This window comes from Equus przewalskii, chromosome X, assembly GCF_037783145.1.
Source record: "Equus przewalskii isolate Varuska chromosome X, EquPr2, whole genome shotgun sequence".
In the NCBI taxonomy this organism is placed as follows: domain Eukaryota; kingdom Metazoa; phylum Chordata; class Mammalia; order Perissodactyla; family Equidae; genus Equus; species Equus przewalskii.
The window spans coordinates 31,318,404-31,336,057 of NC_091863.1; the positions used below are offsets into that span (position 1 = coordinate 31,318,404).

The window sequence follows — 17,654 nt, forward strand, 5'->3', positions numbered from 1 at the left end:
ATCTCTTAGGTATTGATTGTACCACGGAACACTAAAGCCCTTTGTTATAGGGCACAAATGATGCAAGTTCCTTGAAATGAAAGGACATTAGGACACTTGAGGGCAGAAAAAGTAGGCAATGGGAGATTTTTTTAGGGAGCCCAAAAAACCAGATTGGCTTGGAAAAGCATGATGGGAGACACCCATGTCCACTTGAGCTTACAGTAAATGATCTGCCTCAAATTGCTAGTGGCCAGTGGTTACCTAACAGTCATGGCCAGCAATTTGTGGGTGTCTGTCACATAAAGTCCAATGAGGGAGTCAGAGAAAATGGTTAGTCAGCCCTCTACAAGGAACAGAAATGTGTGCAAGTTGTTTTCTTGGAGTTATAACTATACCTTATATTTGTATTATACGCTACAAATCACTTCCTTAGGAGAGCAGGTGGCATTGTTCACATTTGGCAGATGAAAGCAGAAGTTAAGGTGGTCAAGTTCATCCAGCTGGTAGGTGGGTAATGATGTTGAGAATCTTTTCATATACCTTCTTTGGTGAAGTGTCTGTTAAAACATTTTGCCCAGGGGGCCAGCCCCGTGGCCAAGTGATTAAGTTTGTGCACTCCGCTTTGTCAGCCAGGGGTTTTGCCAGTTTGGATCCTGGGCACGGACCTAGCACCACTCATCAAGCCATGCTGAGGTGGCATCACACATAGCAGAACTAGAAGGATCAACAACTAGAATATACAACTATGTACTGGGGGACTTTGGGGAGAAGAAGAAAAAGGAAAAAAAAAGACTGGCAACAGATGTTAGCTCAGGGCCAATCTTTAAAAAAAAAAATATTTTGCCCACTCTTCAAATGGGGTTACTTGTTTTCTTATTGAGTTTAGAGAGCTCTATATATTCTGGATAAAAGTCCTTCATCAGATATGTCATTTGCAAATATTTTCTCCAGCCTGTGGCTTGTCCTTTCATTCTCTTAACTGTCTTCTGAAAAACAGAAGTTTTAAATTTGGATAAAGTACATTTTTTACCTTTTATAAATCATATTTTTGGTGTCATATCTAAGAAAGCCTTGTCTAACTCAAGCTCACAAAGATTTTTCTCCCATATTGTCATCAAGAAGTTTTATAGTTAGAGATTTTATATTTAGGTCTATGTTCTTTTTTGAGCTACCTTTTCTTTAATGAAGTCTTTGCCTTTGATGAAAATAAGAGAGAGAAGTGTGAAGGAGTAAAGGATGGAGATGGTGCTAGTAGCAGTAAGCACTGGGAAATGAACTTTGGATATTCCCAGGACTACAGATTTACTCAGTTCTATGGATTTGCAATGAATCTGGGCATGCCACATTCTGTGTAAACAGCCTAATACACTTGGATAGCTAACTAGGGTCCAACATTTAATCAGAATGCATCCAGAAAACATCCTGGGAAATTAAACTCACATTTCCAACGTGCTCTTCCAAACCAGCCCTGTAGTGGGTAGCTTGCAAAGTTGGCCACCAACAGTTCCTCCCACCTTGCACATGCATACTGTTCTTCCTATCTTAAGATGTAGTCTATCCACTACCAGCACCACCCCCAAATCTAGGCCTGCTTTGGGATTTGCTTTAACGAATAGAATATGACAGAAGTGATCCTGTCACAGTTCTGTGCCTAGGCCTTAAGTGTCCTAGCAGCTTTGGCTTTCATCCCCTGGGAAGCCATTAGCATATAAGGAAGTCCATTTACTCTGCTGAAGAGAAAGGCAACATGGAGAGATAGAGAAGACAGAGAATAGGAGACTGCAAAAAGGTAGAGAGAGGCGCCCAGTCATCCCAGCTCTCTCAGATGAAGTGTCAGACATGTGAGTGGAGCCATCTTGGATCCTCCAGCCCCATTTGAGCTGCCCCAGCCAACTTCCTGTTGAGCAGAGGGGAACCATCCGCACTGAGCCCTGCCCAACCTGTAGAATCATGAGCAGATAAATGGTGGTTGCTGTTTTAAGCCACTAAGTTTTAGGCTGGCTTCTTACACAGCAATAGATAACTGAAACACTCACTCCCCAAGCTGCCCCATAGAAGTCTGCCTTACGGTTCACTGACTAACCGAGGCAGCTCTCTGCCCCAGGAATCAATTCAGCGGTAGAAAGACCTTTGAATCACAAACCAAAATCTCCGTTAAGTTCTAGCTTAGCCATTGCTTGTGTGAGTTCCCCCCAAAACAGACTCTGAGATAAGGTGCAAGTAGCTCATTTGGGAGGAGATCCCAGGAAGCACAATGATGGACTGAGGAAGAGAGGGAAGGGAGGAAAGGCCGCGAGTATATGGCTTACAGGGCAACTGCTGCGGGCAACTGGGGCTCCAGCCTACTGGGGACTCTTGCACCCAAATACTGACCTTATGTAACTTCTTTCCCTATTAAAGCTACTCTTAAATATCCATTTTAACTTTATTTTCTCCAGAAAAAAAATACTAGTAGTAACATGGGGGACTGCCGAGAGGATGATTGCTGCCAGACATGAGCTCTCAGAGACAGCCTTGCTTCTATGGCTGCTTCACCTGAGAGAATGTTCCTTCCTCTATTCAAACTCTTCTGCCCAAGGCCCCAAAGAGAAGACCCTAAAGGCAGAGTCGATGGCACCCTCAGGCACTCCACCTTTAATTAGCAAAGACAGTTAAGAGAGCATGCGGCTTGTGAAATTTTCATTGTAGCCATATTTTACACAGCTAACAAAAAGGAAGTTAAAAGGATAATGCTAAAAATGAGGCATTATTCTTGTCCAAGGGAAAAATAATACTCTTTTTAGTTTAGTCTTCTGTTTTATGAAGGGCTAAAGTGTGTCCCTGCCCATCACCTAAAGCCGGAAGCGAGGAGAAACGGGAAGACACAGGCACCTAATTCTGAGGATGTCAGCCCAAAGCCGGGGCCCTCAACAAATGCCTGGTCCCACCAAGAGGCATTCCCAAAGCCCTGAGGTCTGTTCACATTCAACACAGACAGACAAAAATAAGTCCAGCCTTTAAAGTAAAACCAGACAGCAGAATAAAACAATGGCATATGCTCCTCCAAAGGCTCAAGTGCCCTTTACACGGGTCAACTGAGACAGTCAAAATCCAAGGAAGGAGGGAGTCTGCAGCCAGGCCTTGAGCAGAGGGTCCTAGATCAAGGCATTGGCTGAGGCCACGTGGAATCAGAGAGCTGGAGAGCATGCGATGGAGACGTTGAGCTGGAGAAGAACTCTCTCTTGCACCACGTTCACATTTGGGGGCCATCAAATTGCCTCTGTTTCCTGGCAAATGAGGTGATTCTGCTTCTTTACAATTCTGTTCAAAAGGCAAAACCAAATCAGGAACCCACCCATTGGGCTGGCCCGGTGGCACAGTGGTTAAGTGCACACGTTCTGCTTCTCGGCAGACCGGGGTTCGCCGGTTTGGATCCCGGGTACGGACATGGCACCACTTGGCAAAAGCCATGCTGTGGTAGGCATCCCACATATAAAGTAGAGGAAGATGGGCATGGATGTTAGCTCAGGGCCAGTCTTCCTCAGCAAAAAAAAAGGAGGATTGGCAGCAGTTAGCTCAGGACTAATCTTCCTCAGAAAAAAAAAAAAGAGCCCACCCATCCACATCAGCTCTTAAGGTCTGGAGGCCTCACCTCCATTTACACAAAAAGCAAGGATCTGGCAACAGAACTTAGTGGTTCCTCTTACCTTACCCTCAAGCCTCAGTGTCACTGGGATTTTCAAACTAAGTGACAACACAGCATTTACAAACTCTCTGATAGCAAAAAATGAAAAGCATTCAGAAAAGTGTTCGCCCACAAGTCTAAGGCCATTACAGCACTGGCCCTGATGGCGAACAGCAAAGGGGGAAGCTCTGGAATGAGAGGGAGTGAGCTGAGCTCTGAGAAGGAATGCACAGCGGCCCTGCGCTGAGAGGCACTACCTGGGGAAAGGCCACTTCCTCAGATCTGAATGCTTTCAGAGGCTTTCCCATGGAAAGAAGGGTTACTCGCTGTGGGCAAGGGCACCAGCAAAAGCCATTTGGATTTGACTGGCCTGGAAAGATGGGTTTGGAATTTGCATGAGGAAATTTTGTAGAGGAAAGAAGAATATTCTGAAGGGAGGCAGTGTGCAGAGGAGGACAGAAATTATCTACATCCCAAGGGTTGTTCCCAGCTTTCTTCACATTTTTAATACATAAAAACACATTTTAAAGAATACATTTCCAACAGCCAAAAGTTGGTGGCTTTTAATGGAGAAAATGTTGTTTTTTTTTTTTTGAGGAAGATCAGCCCTGAGCTAACATCTGCTGTCAATCTTCCTCTTTTTGCTGAGGAAGACTGAGCTAACATCCGTGCCCATCTTCCTCTACTTTTTTTATATGTGGGACGCCTGCCACAGCATGGCTTGATGAGCGGTGCCATGTCCGCACCTGGGATCCGAACTGGTGGACCCCAGGCCGCCAAAGCGGAACATGTGCACTTAACCGCTGCACCACCAGACCAGCCCCAGAAAACATCCTTTAACCAAGTATGCACATGATTGCTCAGCAGAACAGATGTGAGACAGATGATGCTACCCAAAGGTTTTTGTTTTTTTTTTTTAGTTTTTGCCCCCTTGAGCCTGCAGTGATCACTGCCACCAGTAAATACTTCAGGAAATTCAATGTCATCTTCCCAAATGTCCTGTCCTGAAACCAAAAACACTGTCCCCTTTAAAAACAACAAATGTGAAACACTAGTCTAATGAGATGCTCTGAGAAAATAATTTGAAAATGTCCACACCAGTGGTTCTCACACTTGAGTGTGCATCAGAATCACCTGGAAGGTTTGTTAAAACACAGATTGCTGGGGCTGGCCCCGTGGCCGAGTGGTTAAGCTCGCGCGCTCCACTACAGGTGGCCCAGTGCTTCGTTGGTTTGAATCCTGGGCACGGTGGACGTGTCACTGCTCATCAAACCACACTGAGGCGGCGTCCCACATGCCACAACTAGAAGGACCCACAACGAAGAATATACAACTATGTACTGGGGGGCTTTGGGGAGAAAAAGGGGAAAAAAATAATAAAATCTTTAAGAAAATAAATAAATAAAATAAAGTTTAAAAAAACACAGATTGTTGGGCCCGCCTTTCCTCACAATCAGATTCAGTAGCTCAGGGGTGGAGCCTGAGAATTTACAAATCTAGTAAATTCCCAAGTGCTGCTGTGGCTGCTGGTCTGGGGAGCACAGTTTGAGATTTTGTGGTCCTCTCCCAGAAGGTAACAAGGTACATTAGCATATCAATGACCCTGAGCAGTCCAGCAATAAAGAAATCTACTTAACCCAGCATTTCCCAACTTATTTACAATTCGTTCTGCTGTGATAGAACATCTGTGAACCTCTCTTGGAAGCAATGCTTCAAGGAAGTCGCTTTTGGGAATGTTCTCCTATGGGTACCTGCAAAGCCCAGGGCTGGTCCTGACCCGCTGAAAGATTACAGGCTCCTGAAGGAAGAGCAATCAACAACAGACAGATGTCCGAACCAAGCCCTCAGCAGCGGCCTGGGGTGAGGGGCAGCAGAGGGCTGTGGGCCACATCACATAGCCGGATCCTGGCAGGGCAGCAGATCTGGAGAGACCAGAGTCTGCTGCCCAGAAATCCAGGCAGCACGCAAGTCCGTCAGCAGGTAGAAAAGGCCAGTCCTCACCTCCAGCCTTGCATTGGAACACCAGGCGTTGACCAAGAATTGGCGAGAATAAAACAGGGTTCTAGTTTCTAGAGGGTCTAAGGTATGAGGAGATTACCAAGTCTCAAACACAAAGAATGAGACACCCACTTTTCTGTCAGATAAATTAGCAGTACAGTGTACAATGCTAGTCACAGCATTCTGGCCTAGACCTCTTAAAAGACCCCTTGGCTAAGGCCACGATGAGTCCCAAGCTGAGCCTCACGGTGAAGAGGAAGCAGCCCCAAACACCTAGGGAATCTTGTTCAAAGGTAGAGTCTGATTTCATCGGTCTGAGGTGGGGTTCAAGAGTCTACATTTCTATAAAGTTCCCAGGTGAGGCTGGTTCTCAGTCCATACTTTGAGCAGCAAGGCCCAAGTTTAGGGGTTGGCAAACTTTTTCTGTAAAGAGCCAGACAGTGAATACTTTCAACTTTGTAGGTCGTGTAGCCTCTGTCACAACTACTCAACTCTGCTGTTGTATCACCAAGTAGCCACAGCCAGAACCCAAACAAACGAGCACAGCTTTGTTCCAATGACACTGACATTAGAATTTCATACAATTTTCACATCACAAAATATTCTTCTTCTTTTGATTTTTTCAACCATTTAAAATTTTCAAAACCATTCTTAGCTCACTGGTCATAGAAAACCAAGTGGTGAGCCATATTCAGCCCGCCTGGATTTAGTTTGCAGACCCCTGCCCTAGATGACTGGTCCCCACCCCAGATCTGCCAAAGCAGAGTACACAGAGGTAGGGTCAGGCAAACGTTATTTCATCAGACTCCCCAGGTCATCCTAATTCAGCCTGTCCAAATACCATTGCTGGACTGAGAACCGCTTACCCACCCAATCTCCTGAAAAGGTAGGAGGCCCCCTCTTAGTGCTGCAACAGCTCAGTCTTCCTGACTTGCCCAATTTGGCGGGCTTGGGAGGCTTAATGTGAGGGGCTGGGTGTGCTCTCCTGACTTTCCCAATGGTGTCAATATCACTCATCTTCCAAGGTGCTCCCTCCTCCCTAACCCCAGTGGCATTGGTTTCTGCTACAAACGTGTAGTCCCTGTGTCTTTAAGCGTTGGTCAGTTTCAGTAATCCTCAGTCCCAGGACAAGGTCTTGCTAGAGAGACAGGAGTAACCCAGATCACACTGGTATGGTTTTCTTACCGAGCTGAAGTTAGTTCTAAAGTACAGCTTAGCTGCAGGGCAAAGCCTGCAAGGGACCTGTTACCAACCACTGCAGACAGACTTTGCCGCTGCTAGAAGGTTAGGCCAGGCAGGAGGACTTCAAAGAAGATGAAGTCAACAGCGCCCTAGGGCTCGGGTCTGTTTTTGAGTTAGAAAAGGGAGTAGAAACCTAAAGCCTGTGCGTGCTTATCTCAGGAATGTCAGGGACTTAGGAAAGGAAGTCTAGAGGATGCAATGATGAAGGCAATGCCAACAGGAAAAGGGAGAGGAGAGGAAGGGAGCTATTGTGTGGCAGTTATAAACAGGCAAACTGCCCCGTCTTGGCAAAGGGCTGAACTCATTCATCAGATCAGCACTTCTCCAATTCCACTATGCGTAAGAATCATTGGGAGGGATCTTGTTAAAATGTACATGCTGATTCAGTGGGTCTTGGGCGTGACCTGAGCTTCTGCATTTCTGACTCGCTCCCAGTGATCCGAGAATTCAAGGATGCAAAGATGCTGCTGACATGCCAGCGCAGCTTTCTGTTTTGTTCTTCTTTTAAATAGACAGAAGCTGTAAAAGAACATGGGGTCTATGGCTCTGTCCCACCTGGGGCTAAGCTACTGACATCCAGGACTGCCACAGGGTTGTTCGCGGCATTCCCTACACCACTGCACTCACCGTCACACCCACCAAAAGAGCAGGCGGGTTCCAAATTATCCTGCCCTCCACTCTTCAAGTCTTGAGTCCTGGGCCTGCCTCTATCTTTTTCCTAATTAGCCCAAAGTCTGTCTCCTGACCAAGCCCTGTGCCCACAGAATTACATGTGCCCAGACAGGGCATCTTTTTCTAATTCGCCCGAAGGCGCCTTATGGGCTAGCAGTGGCCCTGCAGCCAGCAGTGAGAGGGTGGCAGGCATCCTTAGGTGACTCTTGCCAGTATCCTGCCACAGTTGGCAGAACAGACACTGCTTTGTCACTCAACCCTTGAACAGAAGCTGTTAACAAGCTGAGATAAAAGGATATCACTTAATCAAAAAGAGATAATATCAAGGGTTGGTGAGGATGTAGAGAAATTGGAACCATCATACACTACTGGTGGGAATGTAAAAGGGTGCAGCCCCTTTGGAAAACAACCTGGCAGTTTCTCACATGATTAAACAGAGAGTTACCATCTGACTCAGCCATTCCACTCCTAGGTAGATACCCACGAGAAGTGAAAACATATGTCCAAACAGAAACTTGCACATGAATGTTCACTGCAGCATTACTCATAATAACCAAAAACTGGAAACAACTCAAATGTCCATGAACCAATGAAACGATAGATAAAATGGGGTCTATCCACACAATGGACATGATTCAACTATAAAAAGGAAATCAAGTACTGAGACCTGCTATGACATGGATGGATCTTGAAAACATTATGCTAAATAAAAGAAGCCAGTCACAAAAGGACAAATATTGTATGATTCCATTTATATGGCATGTTAAGAACAGGCAAATGTATAGACAAAGAAAATTAATTAGTGGTTGCCTAGGGCTGGTGGGGGGGTGGCATTGGGGAGTGATGGCTAAGGGTGTGGGGTTTCTTTTTGAGGTCATGAAAATGTTCTAAAATTGCGGTGATGGACACACAACTGTGAATACACTGAAGACCACTGAATTGGTTTAATGGGTGAATTGCATGGTATGTGAATTATATCTGAATAAAGCTATTAAAAATGTCATCACACATCAGTTGGGGAGCTCAGAGCAAGAGGTGTAGAGAGGGAGTATTTGGGACCTTGACAAAAGGGTACAAGGACTGGCCCCGGGACAGCAACTTCTCAGAACCCTTGAGGAACATCCAAGCAGCCTCAGGTAGGAGACCCTGAGATTGCAGCCTAGTGTTGATATGAACAACCATGCTGAAATACACCCTAGACAGGGGCCCCACGGGTGCACACAGTGCCATGGATTCTTGCCTGCCTATCCCTGGTGCCCAGGACAGTGCCTAAAACATAGTGGCTGCTCAAAAATTGAATTCAATACATGCCTATGGTAAAGTGAAGGGAATTCTGGAGTCATCAGACTGAGCTCTAAATCCAGCTCTGCTTCTAACTCCCTGTGTCACCCCAGACAAATTCCTTCAACTCACTGAGTCTCAGTGGCTCATCTCTAAAACACAGAGAATTATGTCTCGGGCGCCCTCCCAGTCTGAGGTTCCACAGTTCCATGAACTAGGTGGCCCATGCAGGGGAGCCTGGATGTGGACGAGAAACTCCTGCGGAAATCTAGATAGGGCCTGAGACACCCATCCAGCATGTCAGGCCTGGCAGAGACATGCTCCCTGGTGGATTTCATTCCACAGGTCCACTGAGAGCCTCCTGAGAGCCAGGTCTCTGCTAGGCCATGAGGACACAAAATGAACAAGACCCCAGGACCCGCTCATATGGCCGAGGGCATCAGATCCATGAGTAGCTAATAGCAAAACACTATGATTCTAACCCTTGGAAAGCTGAGTTAGAATCTAAGCGGAAACAGGATTTCAACACTGGATATTTAAAGGAATTGGAGCCTTTGACAAATGCTGAGTCAGTGGCAACAAGTCTGTCAGAGTTCCTATAAGGAATGGCCACTCTGGGGGCAGAGTCTCAGAAGGTGGCCACGCCACCACTTCCTCACCACTCCACAATGGGCCTGCCAAACCCTGGCTCAATTCTCGCCCTGTGGCCCTAATTTAACCAGTGTTCAACATTCTTGGATCCCTCAAACTGGCAGGGTCATTCAGCTCAGCCACCCACACAGTAAGTGGCAAGCCAGAGTCATTTGTCCAAAGGTCCTGGGGTGCAATCAGCATCGAAGAGATAGATGTTCATTAGGCACAACTGGACAGACACCGCAAACAGCCTGTGACAGCAGGGAAAACAAGTCGCTGGTACATGTGACCCATCACACTAAAGGTCACTGTGAGAGCAGGGCAGAAGAAAGAGTGCAACAATATTTCAAAGCCAAGGCAGAAAGTCTGCCCCCACATTCTATGTTTGGATCTGTCTATTACTCATAAAAAAAAGTTTTAAAGCCAATATACTCAATTTACAACCCCAAACCTCTGGGATAATCCAAGCCATTATGTCCAAACCCATTTATCTTTTCCCTGGAGAACAATGCATAAAAAGACATCCAGTATGAGCTAAGGATTACGGGTGAGTGAATCATTCAGCTCGGGAATGAGTGCTCCAGAGGTTTCTGAGGCCAGAGTGTGCCATGCAACCGTAAGATCCAGGTGCAACCAATTATCATTTGGACAACTTGGGAGCTTAGCAATGCTACCAATGACTCTTCTTTTGCACAAGCTTTATCCTTAAATCTTTATCTGAGAATCCTGCCCCCAGCACTCCCTGGAGTTTCTAAGTCTCCTAGGATAGTGTCCTAGGGTGATTTGCTCTGACCTGTTGCCTGTCCACATGGGTCTTTTGTTCAGGGTAGTGCAAATTTCCTCTGACATTTTGCTAGTTCGCATTACTTTTTCTTTGGGAATTATCATCTTGGAGATCCCGGTTAAATCCTGCAGGGATATTTGAAATAAAACGTGTTTCTTCCCCGTCACAATTACTTCAATCGATCAATTAATCCACAAATATTGACTAAAGCTCTGCGCCCAGGTCCCAGACACTGTGCTAAGCGAAGGGTACAACAAATTGCCAGCCTGGGCCTAAAGGCGATTATAATCTATGATTATGTCTGCTTTATTTGGTGTTGCTTTTTAAATGAGGAGAACAGGAAATTGTACTGCTGGTTATAACTCAAGAGGCCACCTGCTCATTGGTTCAATCAAAGTTTCCCTACTCTGGCAATTTCATCCTACTCTGGATGTTGATTTCTATGCCCATTAAGTGTACATTCTCTCATGGAATGAGTGAGTCATGGTTTTGAATTGGGATAGGCCTTCTCCCCAGAAAAAGAACACCCTCACAGATTTTTGTTTCCAATTTCAAAATGTTCTTCAAGAAGCCCACAGACCTGGTAATTTAACCTTCCTTGGGCCTGTAGTGATGCTATCATTGGCATCAGCCTCTATCAACATCATTCTTCAACATCCAGGCCCAGTGTTCCTGCATGGCTCCTCTCTGTATTTCCAGGGCCTGTCAACCCATGTGGGTTATAACATTTACCACCATAGATAACTTGGTATCTATTTCCCCGTAAGATAGAAAGCTACTGACAGAAGGAATTCCCTACCTTCTTTATACTGGTATCCCAAGCACTCCAGCATTCAGTGTCCATTTTAAAAAGCAAGTCTCTGGGTAGAGCTCAGGTTTCATTAGAGAAGGCAGAAATGGGTTCTATTTCAGAACTAGATTCAAATATCCAAGAGAAAGACTCAGGCCTCAAAGACCACCATAAACAATGGTCCATAAAACAATGGCCCATAAAAGCTGATGGTCAAGAAATCACACAGCTGAGAACTGAGGGGCTGACTTGAGAAACTCTCTACGAACTGGAACTCAGGAGAGGTGATTATTCACATCGCTATTTTGGAAATGAATCTTTAACTTGAACTCTTTAATCATAACTTGGCTGCTACAATTTCATACTATGCTATAGCCCGGTAAAGGTAAACCTTCTTCTGTCTAAACACAATCTTCACTTTCAATTACCCATTTTAGTCGTGTTCTCTGAAAGGAGAATTGATGTAGCACACATATTTGCGTTTACTAAGGAAACCATTCAACCACTTTGGAAGGGGCTGTGGCAAAGTGGCCAACAAAAATAATAAATGCAAACTCCAGCTTGTGGCTGTAGTCAGTCTCTCGTCTTACAGCCCCCAACAGAGAAGGTTATTGCTTAAACAGAGGGTGTTCATGGATTTAAAAGCAACCTCTATAGCCAGCAAGCCATAGTCCCCAGGTGTGTAGATTCGTGGTGGCACAAAGCCCTGTTTACCCGCACACATGTTTCTCTCAGCTCCTTTTCTGTCCGATGGTCCATCACCTGAGTCACAAGGAACCATTAACTCGATAACCACAAATATCTACTTGGCTCAAGGTGCTCGGCTAGGCGCCGTGGGAAATACAAAGAAAGGCAAGGCGTAGCGGTGCTCTACCTTCAAGAGCTCAGAATCTAGAAGTATAGAGAAGTGCATAAATTATCATAATGTATGGCATGTATGACAAATAGTACAGGAGAGACACGAAGTGCTGTGGGTGTTTAAAGGAAGGCAGAAGCTTCCTGCTCACGGGATCAAGGATAAGTTTCATCCAAGACGGGGTGTCAGTAGACGATGGGCAGAATTTGGACAGACAGGTGGCTCGGGGGAAGCATTCCAGGTGTAGGAAGCAGTAATCACCAAGAAGAAAGAAAATGTGACTCAAGTTCTATAAAAACAGGTAGTCTAGGGGCTGGTTCACTTGCTCTGCTTTGGTGGCCCTGGGTTTGCGGCCCCGATCCTGGGTGTGGACCTAGCACCGCTCATCAAGCCATGCTGTGGAGGCATCCCACATAAAATAGAGGAAGACTGGCAACAGGTGTTAGCTCAGCAACAATCTTCCTCACCAAAAAAAAAAGCAAAAATAACCCAGGCAGTCTATTTTGTCCAGATTTTAGGAAGAAAATGCCAGATGGAAGTGTCCTGCTCTCCCCAGCATTCTCCTTTTTAATGCAGAGTAATTTTGTTAGCTGATTACATGTTTTAAGTCCAGATAGAAATTTCTAGCCTAGCCTGCTCCTGGTGAGGCTTTAATTGTATATCCTGAGCCAGGTGTTCAGTTCCTAATACTTATCTCCAAATGTGGCCTTTCAGAAGACTGCTTTGGCTGATGTGGTCTGGTTTGGCTTTTTAGCAAAACCTCACTCGGCTTCCCTAACAGGCGAAACCACACTACTTTACTAGTTTTCTCCAGGCGTAAGATTCACGGAGGCTTTTTAGTGGCTATGGTGCTCAGTGTCCATCTTTAGCCTTGCTTGCAAAAGCAGGGGGAGTGAACCCCCAAAATCTCAGATATAAATGAGGTTTCAAGAGTTCACTTAAGAACAGAATAAAAATGGAAATACAAATCAAAACCACAAGAGATAGCACCTCACACCTGTTAGAATGGTTATTATCAAAAAGACAAGAAATAAGTGTTGGCGAGGACGTGGAGCAAAGGGAACCCTTGTGCACTGTTGATGGGAACAGATACTGCTGCAGCCACTATGGAAAACAGTATGGAGGTTCCTCAAAAAATTATAAATGAATTACCATATGATCCAGCTATTCCACTTCTGGGTATTCATGCAAAGAACATGAAAAAACTAATTTGAAAAGATGTATGCATCCCCATGTTCACTGCAGCATTATTTACAATAGCCAAGATATGAAAGCAGTGGCTGGCCCCGTGGCCAAGTGGTTAAGTTCACACACTCCACTTCGGCAGGCCAGGGTTCACTGGTTCGGATCCTGGCTGTGGACCTACAAACCACTCATCAGGCCATGCTGTGGGGGCATCCCACATAGAAGAACTAAAACAACCTACAACAAGGACATACAACTAGGTACTGGGGCTTTGGGGAGGAAAAAAAAGGAAGATTGGCAACAGATGTTAGCTCAGGGCCAATCTTCCTCACCAAAAAAAAAAAAAAAAAAAGATATGAAAGCAATCCAAGTGTCCACTGATGGATGAATGGATAAAGAAGATGTGGTATATATCTACGATGGAATACTATTCAGCTATAAACAAGAATAGAATCCTGCCATTTCTAACAACATGGATTGACCTTGAGGGCATTATGCTAAGTGAAATAAGTCAGGCAGAGAAAGATAAATACCATATGATTTCACTTATATGTGGAATCTAAAAAAAACCAAACCAAACCACAAAATTTGAGCTCATAGATAGAGGACAGATTGGTGGTGGCCAGAGGGGTGGGTGAAATGAGCGAAGGTGGTCAAAAGGTACAAACTTCCAGTTATAGAATAAATAAGTCCTGGGGATGTAATGTACTTAATGTACAGCATAGTGACTATAGTTAATAAAACTGTATTACATATTTTAAAGTTGCAAAGAGAATAAATCTTAAAGGTCCACATCACAAGAAAAAAAAAATTATGTAATTATGTATGGTGATGAATGGTAATAGACTTATTGTGGGGATCACTTTGCAATATACACAAATATTGAATCACTATGTTGTACACCTGAAGCTAATAAAATGTTATATGTCAATGACACTTCAATTTCAAACAAAGCCAGGAGTAAAAACTCCTATCTCTTATAGGCATACAAACACAACCAAACACAGACAAGTTTGCTAGAAACTTTCCATACATTTCGTGGGGGTTTTTAGAGACACTGCATCCTTGTTAGGCTGCAAAGAATAAACCAGAGGGCCAGAAAAGCTGCATCAAATTTAAAGATGGAGGAACTCCAGAGACCTTTTAGGAGTGGAAATGGGAATGATTTACTCTCACTCTGACAGACTTGCTATTAAATCTCAGAAGCTTACATAATCAGGGGGCTGATGGGGCCCTAGATCCACTTCTCCCTCTTTCACAGGTTCCATGATTCTGTGGGTGTCTGGGCCCTGGCAGCAAGCTACACTGTATAAGGGTAGAAGCTGAGAGAAAGGAGAGCAGAGGGCAGGGTAAGGTAGGGTAGGGGGGAGGTCAGATGGAAAAAGAGAAGAGGCCCCTTGGCGGAGACAGGCTCCACCAGATGCACAGGCAGCTCAGAGCAGCCTCCCAATTCAGCGTGATAGGCTGCCTCTAGCTTCTCAACTTCTCCTCCTGCTTCCTGTCCAGTATTGACTTCCCCTTTGGCTCTAGGTTCATTTTACCGTGACTCCTGCTAAAGGGGCTGGGGGCATTAACACACCAGCCATGGGAAACGCACTGCCTGGCACTGGAGATAGTCTCCTTTCCGCTTTGCCCTAAATCTGTTCCTACCAAACAGCTTAAAACTTACAAGAGTCAGCGCAAAACACAAATGTTCCTGTCTATCACTTTACAGAGTTGTTTGATTCATTCATTCATTTGGGGATGTGCAGAGGATTGCCAGCAGCCATCCCTACATCTCCCAAGCACACTATCTGGGAACCCTCCCCACCCCTCCATCCTTCTCCCAGAACTCCGTAGGTTCATTTCTCAGACCTCAGATTTAAACTGCCCACAGGGTTGAACGCAAAGCCAAATATCTGCACGCCCTACAGTCCACGTCACCCACGTTCCCACTAACACTAAATTAAAATGCGCCCAAGGCTTTCTTCTCCATTCCTGGGCGACAGGGGTACATCCAGGTTGTCTTGCCCCTCTGAAGCTCTTTGCTAACCTCAGACTTCCAGATGAGGGCATTAGCTGGAGCATTTTAAAGGGCATCTCCAAAGAAAGTTTTGTCACCACCATGAGAGCTCTAATAAACACCAGGGGCCCCTCAAATGCTAGAGACCAAGCCCTCCGGCAACAAGAAGCCACACCTCCTGCCTAGCGGAGCCGCGCGTGTGTAGTCCTCTTTCCCTGGGGCTAACCAAGCGCATGCCACATGTCACCACTCTCAGCTGGCACCTCTCACCGAGCGGCGCAGACTTTCTCGGAATCCCCAGCAAGGGGGGTTGGGGGATGCGGGAGAGGCCCCCCTGTGCTGTTCACAAGAGTCGCCCTACCGTGGCTTGTGCCCTGCAGCCCCACGGGGTGGCCTGGGACCTCGAGTGGGAGGGGGTAGGGGTTCCTTCCAGGAAAAGCTGCCAGCCCCCTGGGCCTTGGCCGTGAGCAACCGTATGAGAGGCAAAACTCTGGGTGGTGAGAAACTAGCCCGCGGCCAAACTTCTCTCCATAGCCTCCAACGCCAACGTGGGTTTCATTGGTCCCCTGGAACCTCAGACGCAGAGGGTACACGGGCTCGCGGCGCCGCGAAGGCGCCCGGCGGTGGGCTGCCGGTCGGCTCTCCCCTCCCAGTGCCCAGATACGAGCCCTGCTCCGCGTCACCTCCTCCCTGGGGCGGCGAAAGACGAGTTCGGCGCAAACAAAGGCGCCCCCTGCACCTCCCTTCGTCCCGAGGGAAGGGTCCCCGGTGGCCAGCTGGCGAAGCTGCCCCGCCTCCGGCCCTACCTGGGAAGCCGCGGCTCGGCGGGACTCGCAGCAGAAGCAGCAGCAGCAGCGGCGGCAGCAGCAGCGCGGGCCGGAGTGCGGGGCTCCCCATGGCGCGCGGGCGCTCCGCTCGGCTCCGCGCTTCCAGGGGGCGGGAGGAGACGGACGAGACCAAGGGGCTGCGCTGCGAGCGAGCGAAGGCCGAGCTGGAAAACTCCTCCTCTCGCCTCTCTCCCTCCTCCCGCCTGGGGCCTGCCCTCTTTCCTCCGCCTCCCCGGAACGCTGGCGCGGTTCGGGGCTCCAACCCACCCCCCTCCTTTTGTGCCAGCGCTTCTTCTGGAAGCGAGGCTGACCACCCCAGGGCCAGAGAGCGCCAGAAGCGTGCCCTAGCAAAGCAGATTATCCTAAAGTATCTCTCTGTTCTCCACTTGCACTCCCTTTCACCCCAAATACACACACTGTGGGGGCCCAACCACCTCCCTGATCCCTCGCACAATGTCGTCTGTGCAGAAAGCTGCGAGAATCGCACAGAAACAGACAACCGACGGGGTCCGGAGCGGCCCATCGCGGCTGGTTATTATGGCCGCGTTCGCTGGTTTGACCCTCACGACCACGCCCCAAGTTTGGTGTTACCCATTTTATCTAAGAAGAAACCGACGCTTAGAAACTTGCCCAGGTTCACGGTTACAAGCAGAGCGGGAATTTGAACTTAGGTGTGTGGTTCTGCCGGCGCCAACGTCCAAACAACAGCTTTTTTGTTTCTCTTTTGTAAAGGAATGAATCGACGGCTGGACCGGCGCGTGTCTGCCGCACTGCGGTTTGGGATGGGGCTTGAGGTTCTCTTTCCAGGATCGGCTGATAGGCGAGCGCAAGGCACAGAAAGTTCCCTGTCTCACCCACAGCCCCGGGAATCCAGCTGTTGTAGTTTCCTGCAACCAGATTTCCCCATTTCCTGGGTTGTTCTGGGCCACCCCAAGGACACCACGACCAGCCTGGAGCCTCCACCCTGTGGCCTGGCATCAGGATAGGGTTTCTAGGCTGCCTGCAGGACGGATCTGGTTTCTTCTTCGAGGCTTTCTCAAATGTGTTTTGTTTTTTTTTTATAAACCCATAAGGCAAGACCTCGTCCCTTTCCTGCCTGTGGGCTTTCCTGCCCGGTGATCTTAGCTGAGGCAAATCCCAAACAGGGCTGCTGCGTTACGTTGTGCAGTTTGGGCACTGCACGAAAGCGCCTGGAAGAAGGGGCAAGTGGGAGCTGAAATCCGGCCACCTCTGGGTTCAAGGAGCCCTGTGCCTTGGCAGGGTCCACATCCATTGTGAAAGGGCACATTTCTCCTTGCCACAGCAGTCTGGTCTGTTAGCTAGACTAAGGGCCCTGGGAACATCCATCCAGAAGGTTTTTGAATTGTTTTATCTTGAGGGCCTGCCCTGTTTCCCAGATCTCACAACAGCCCCTGCCTTGAACTTCTGTCTTATCCTCTGCAGTGCTCTGGGGCCTCTCTCCACCTCCTGTGAATTTCTCCACTGCTGCTACCTCCTCAAGCAGCCAGCAACCCTTCAATAACCCTCCCGTCACAAGAGAATGAGGGAGGTCAGGCTCTTCTGTGGCCTCCATCAGACCAGACTCTCCAGGGAGTGCTTCTCAATCCTGTCCACACCCAAGAGTCACCCTTGGGGAGCTTCATGAAAATACCATATCCAGTCTTCACCCCAGACCAGTGACACTAGAATCTTTAGGGATGTGGCCTAGAGTTTGACCAGATGCATATTTTTGTTCTCC

The 17,654-nt window shown here is 47.2% G+C and overlaps 1 protein-coding gene across 3 annotated transcripts in view; it reads right to left on the minus strand.

Annotated features, from left to right (window-relative positions):
- Window positions 1-16,832, minus strand: part of SRPX (sushi repeat containing protein X-linked) — a 93,533-nt gene extending 76,701 nt beyond the window's left edge. The window contains exons 1-2 of one of the 3 annotated variants that reach the window (XM_070604711.1): window positions 16,547-16,832; window positions 15,896-16,053 (exon numbers count right to left, since the gene is read on the minus strand). In XM_070604711.1, the coding sequence (XP_070460812.1) occupies window positions 15,896-15,986 (91 nt within the window). In that variant the 5' untranslated portion in view covers window positions 15,987-16,053; window positions 16,547-16,832. Of the gene's footprint in view, window positions 1-15,895; window positions 16,474-16,546 lie in introns of those variants that run through there. The other 2 variants (XM_070604709.1, XM_070604710.1) reach the window with 2 other exon arrangements.
- Window positions 16,833-17,654: the final 822 nt, after the last annotated feature.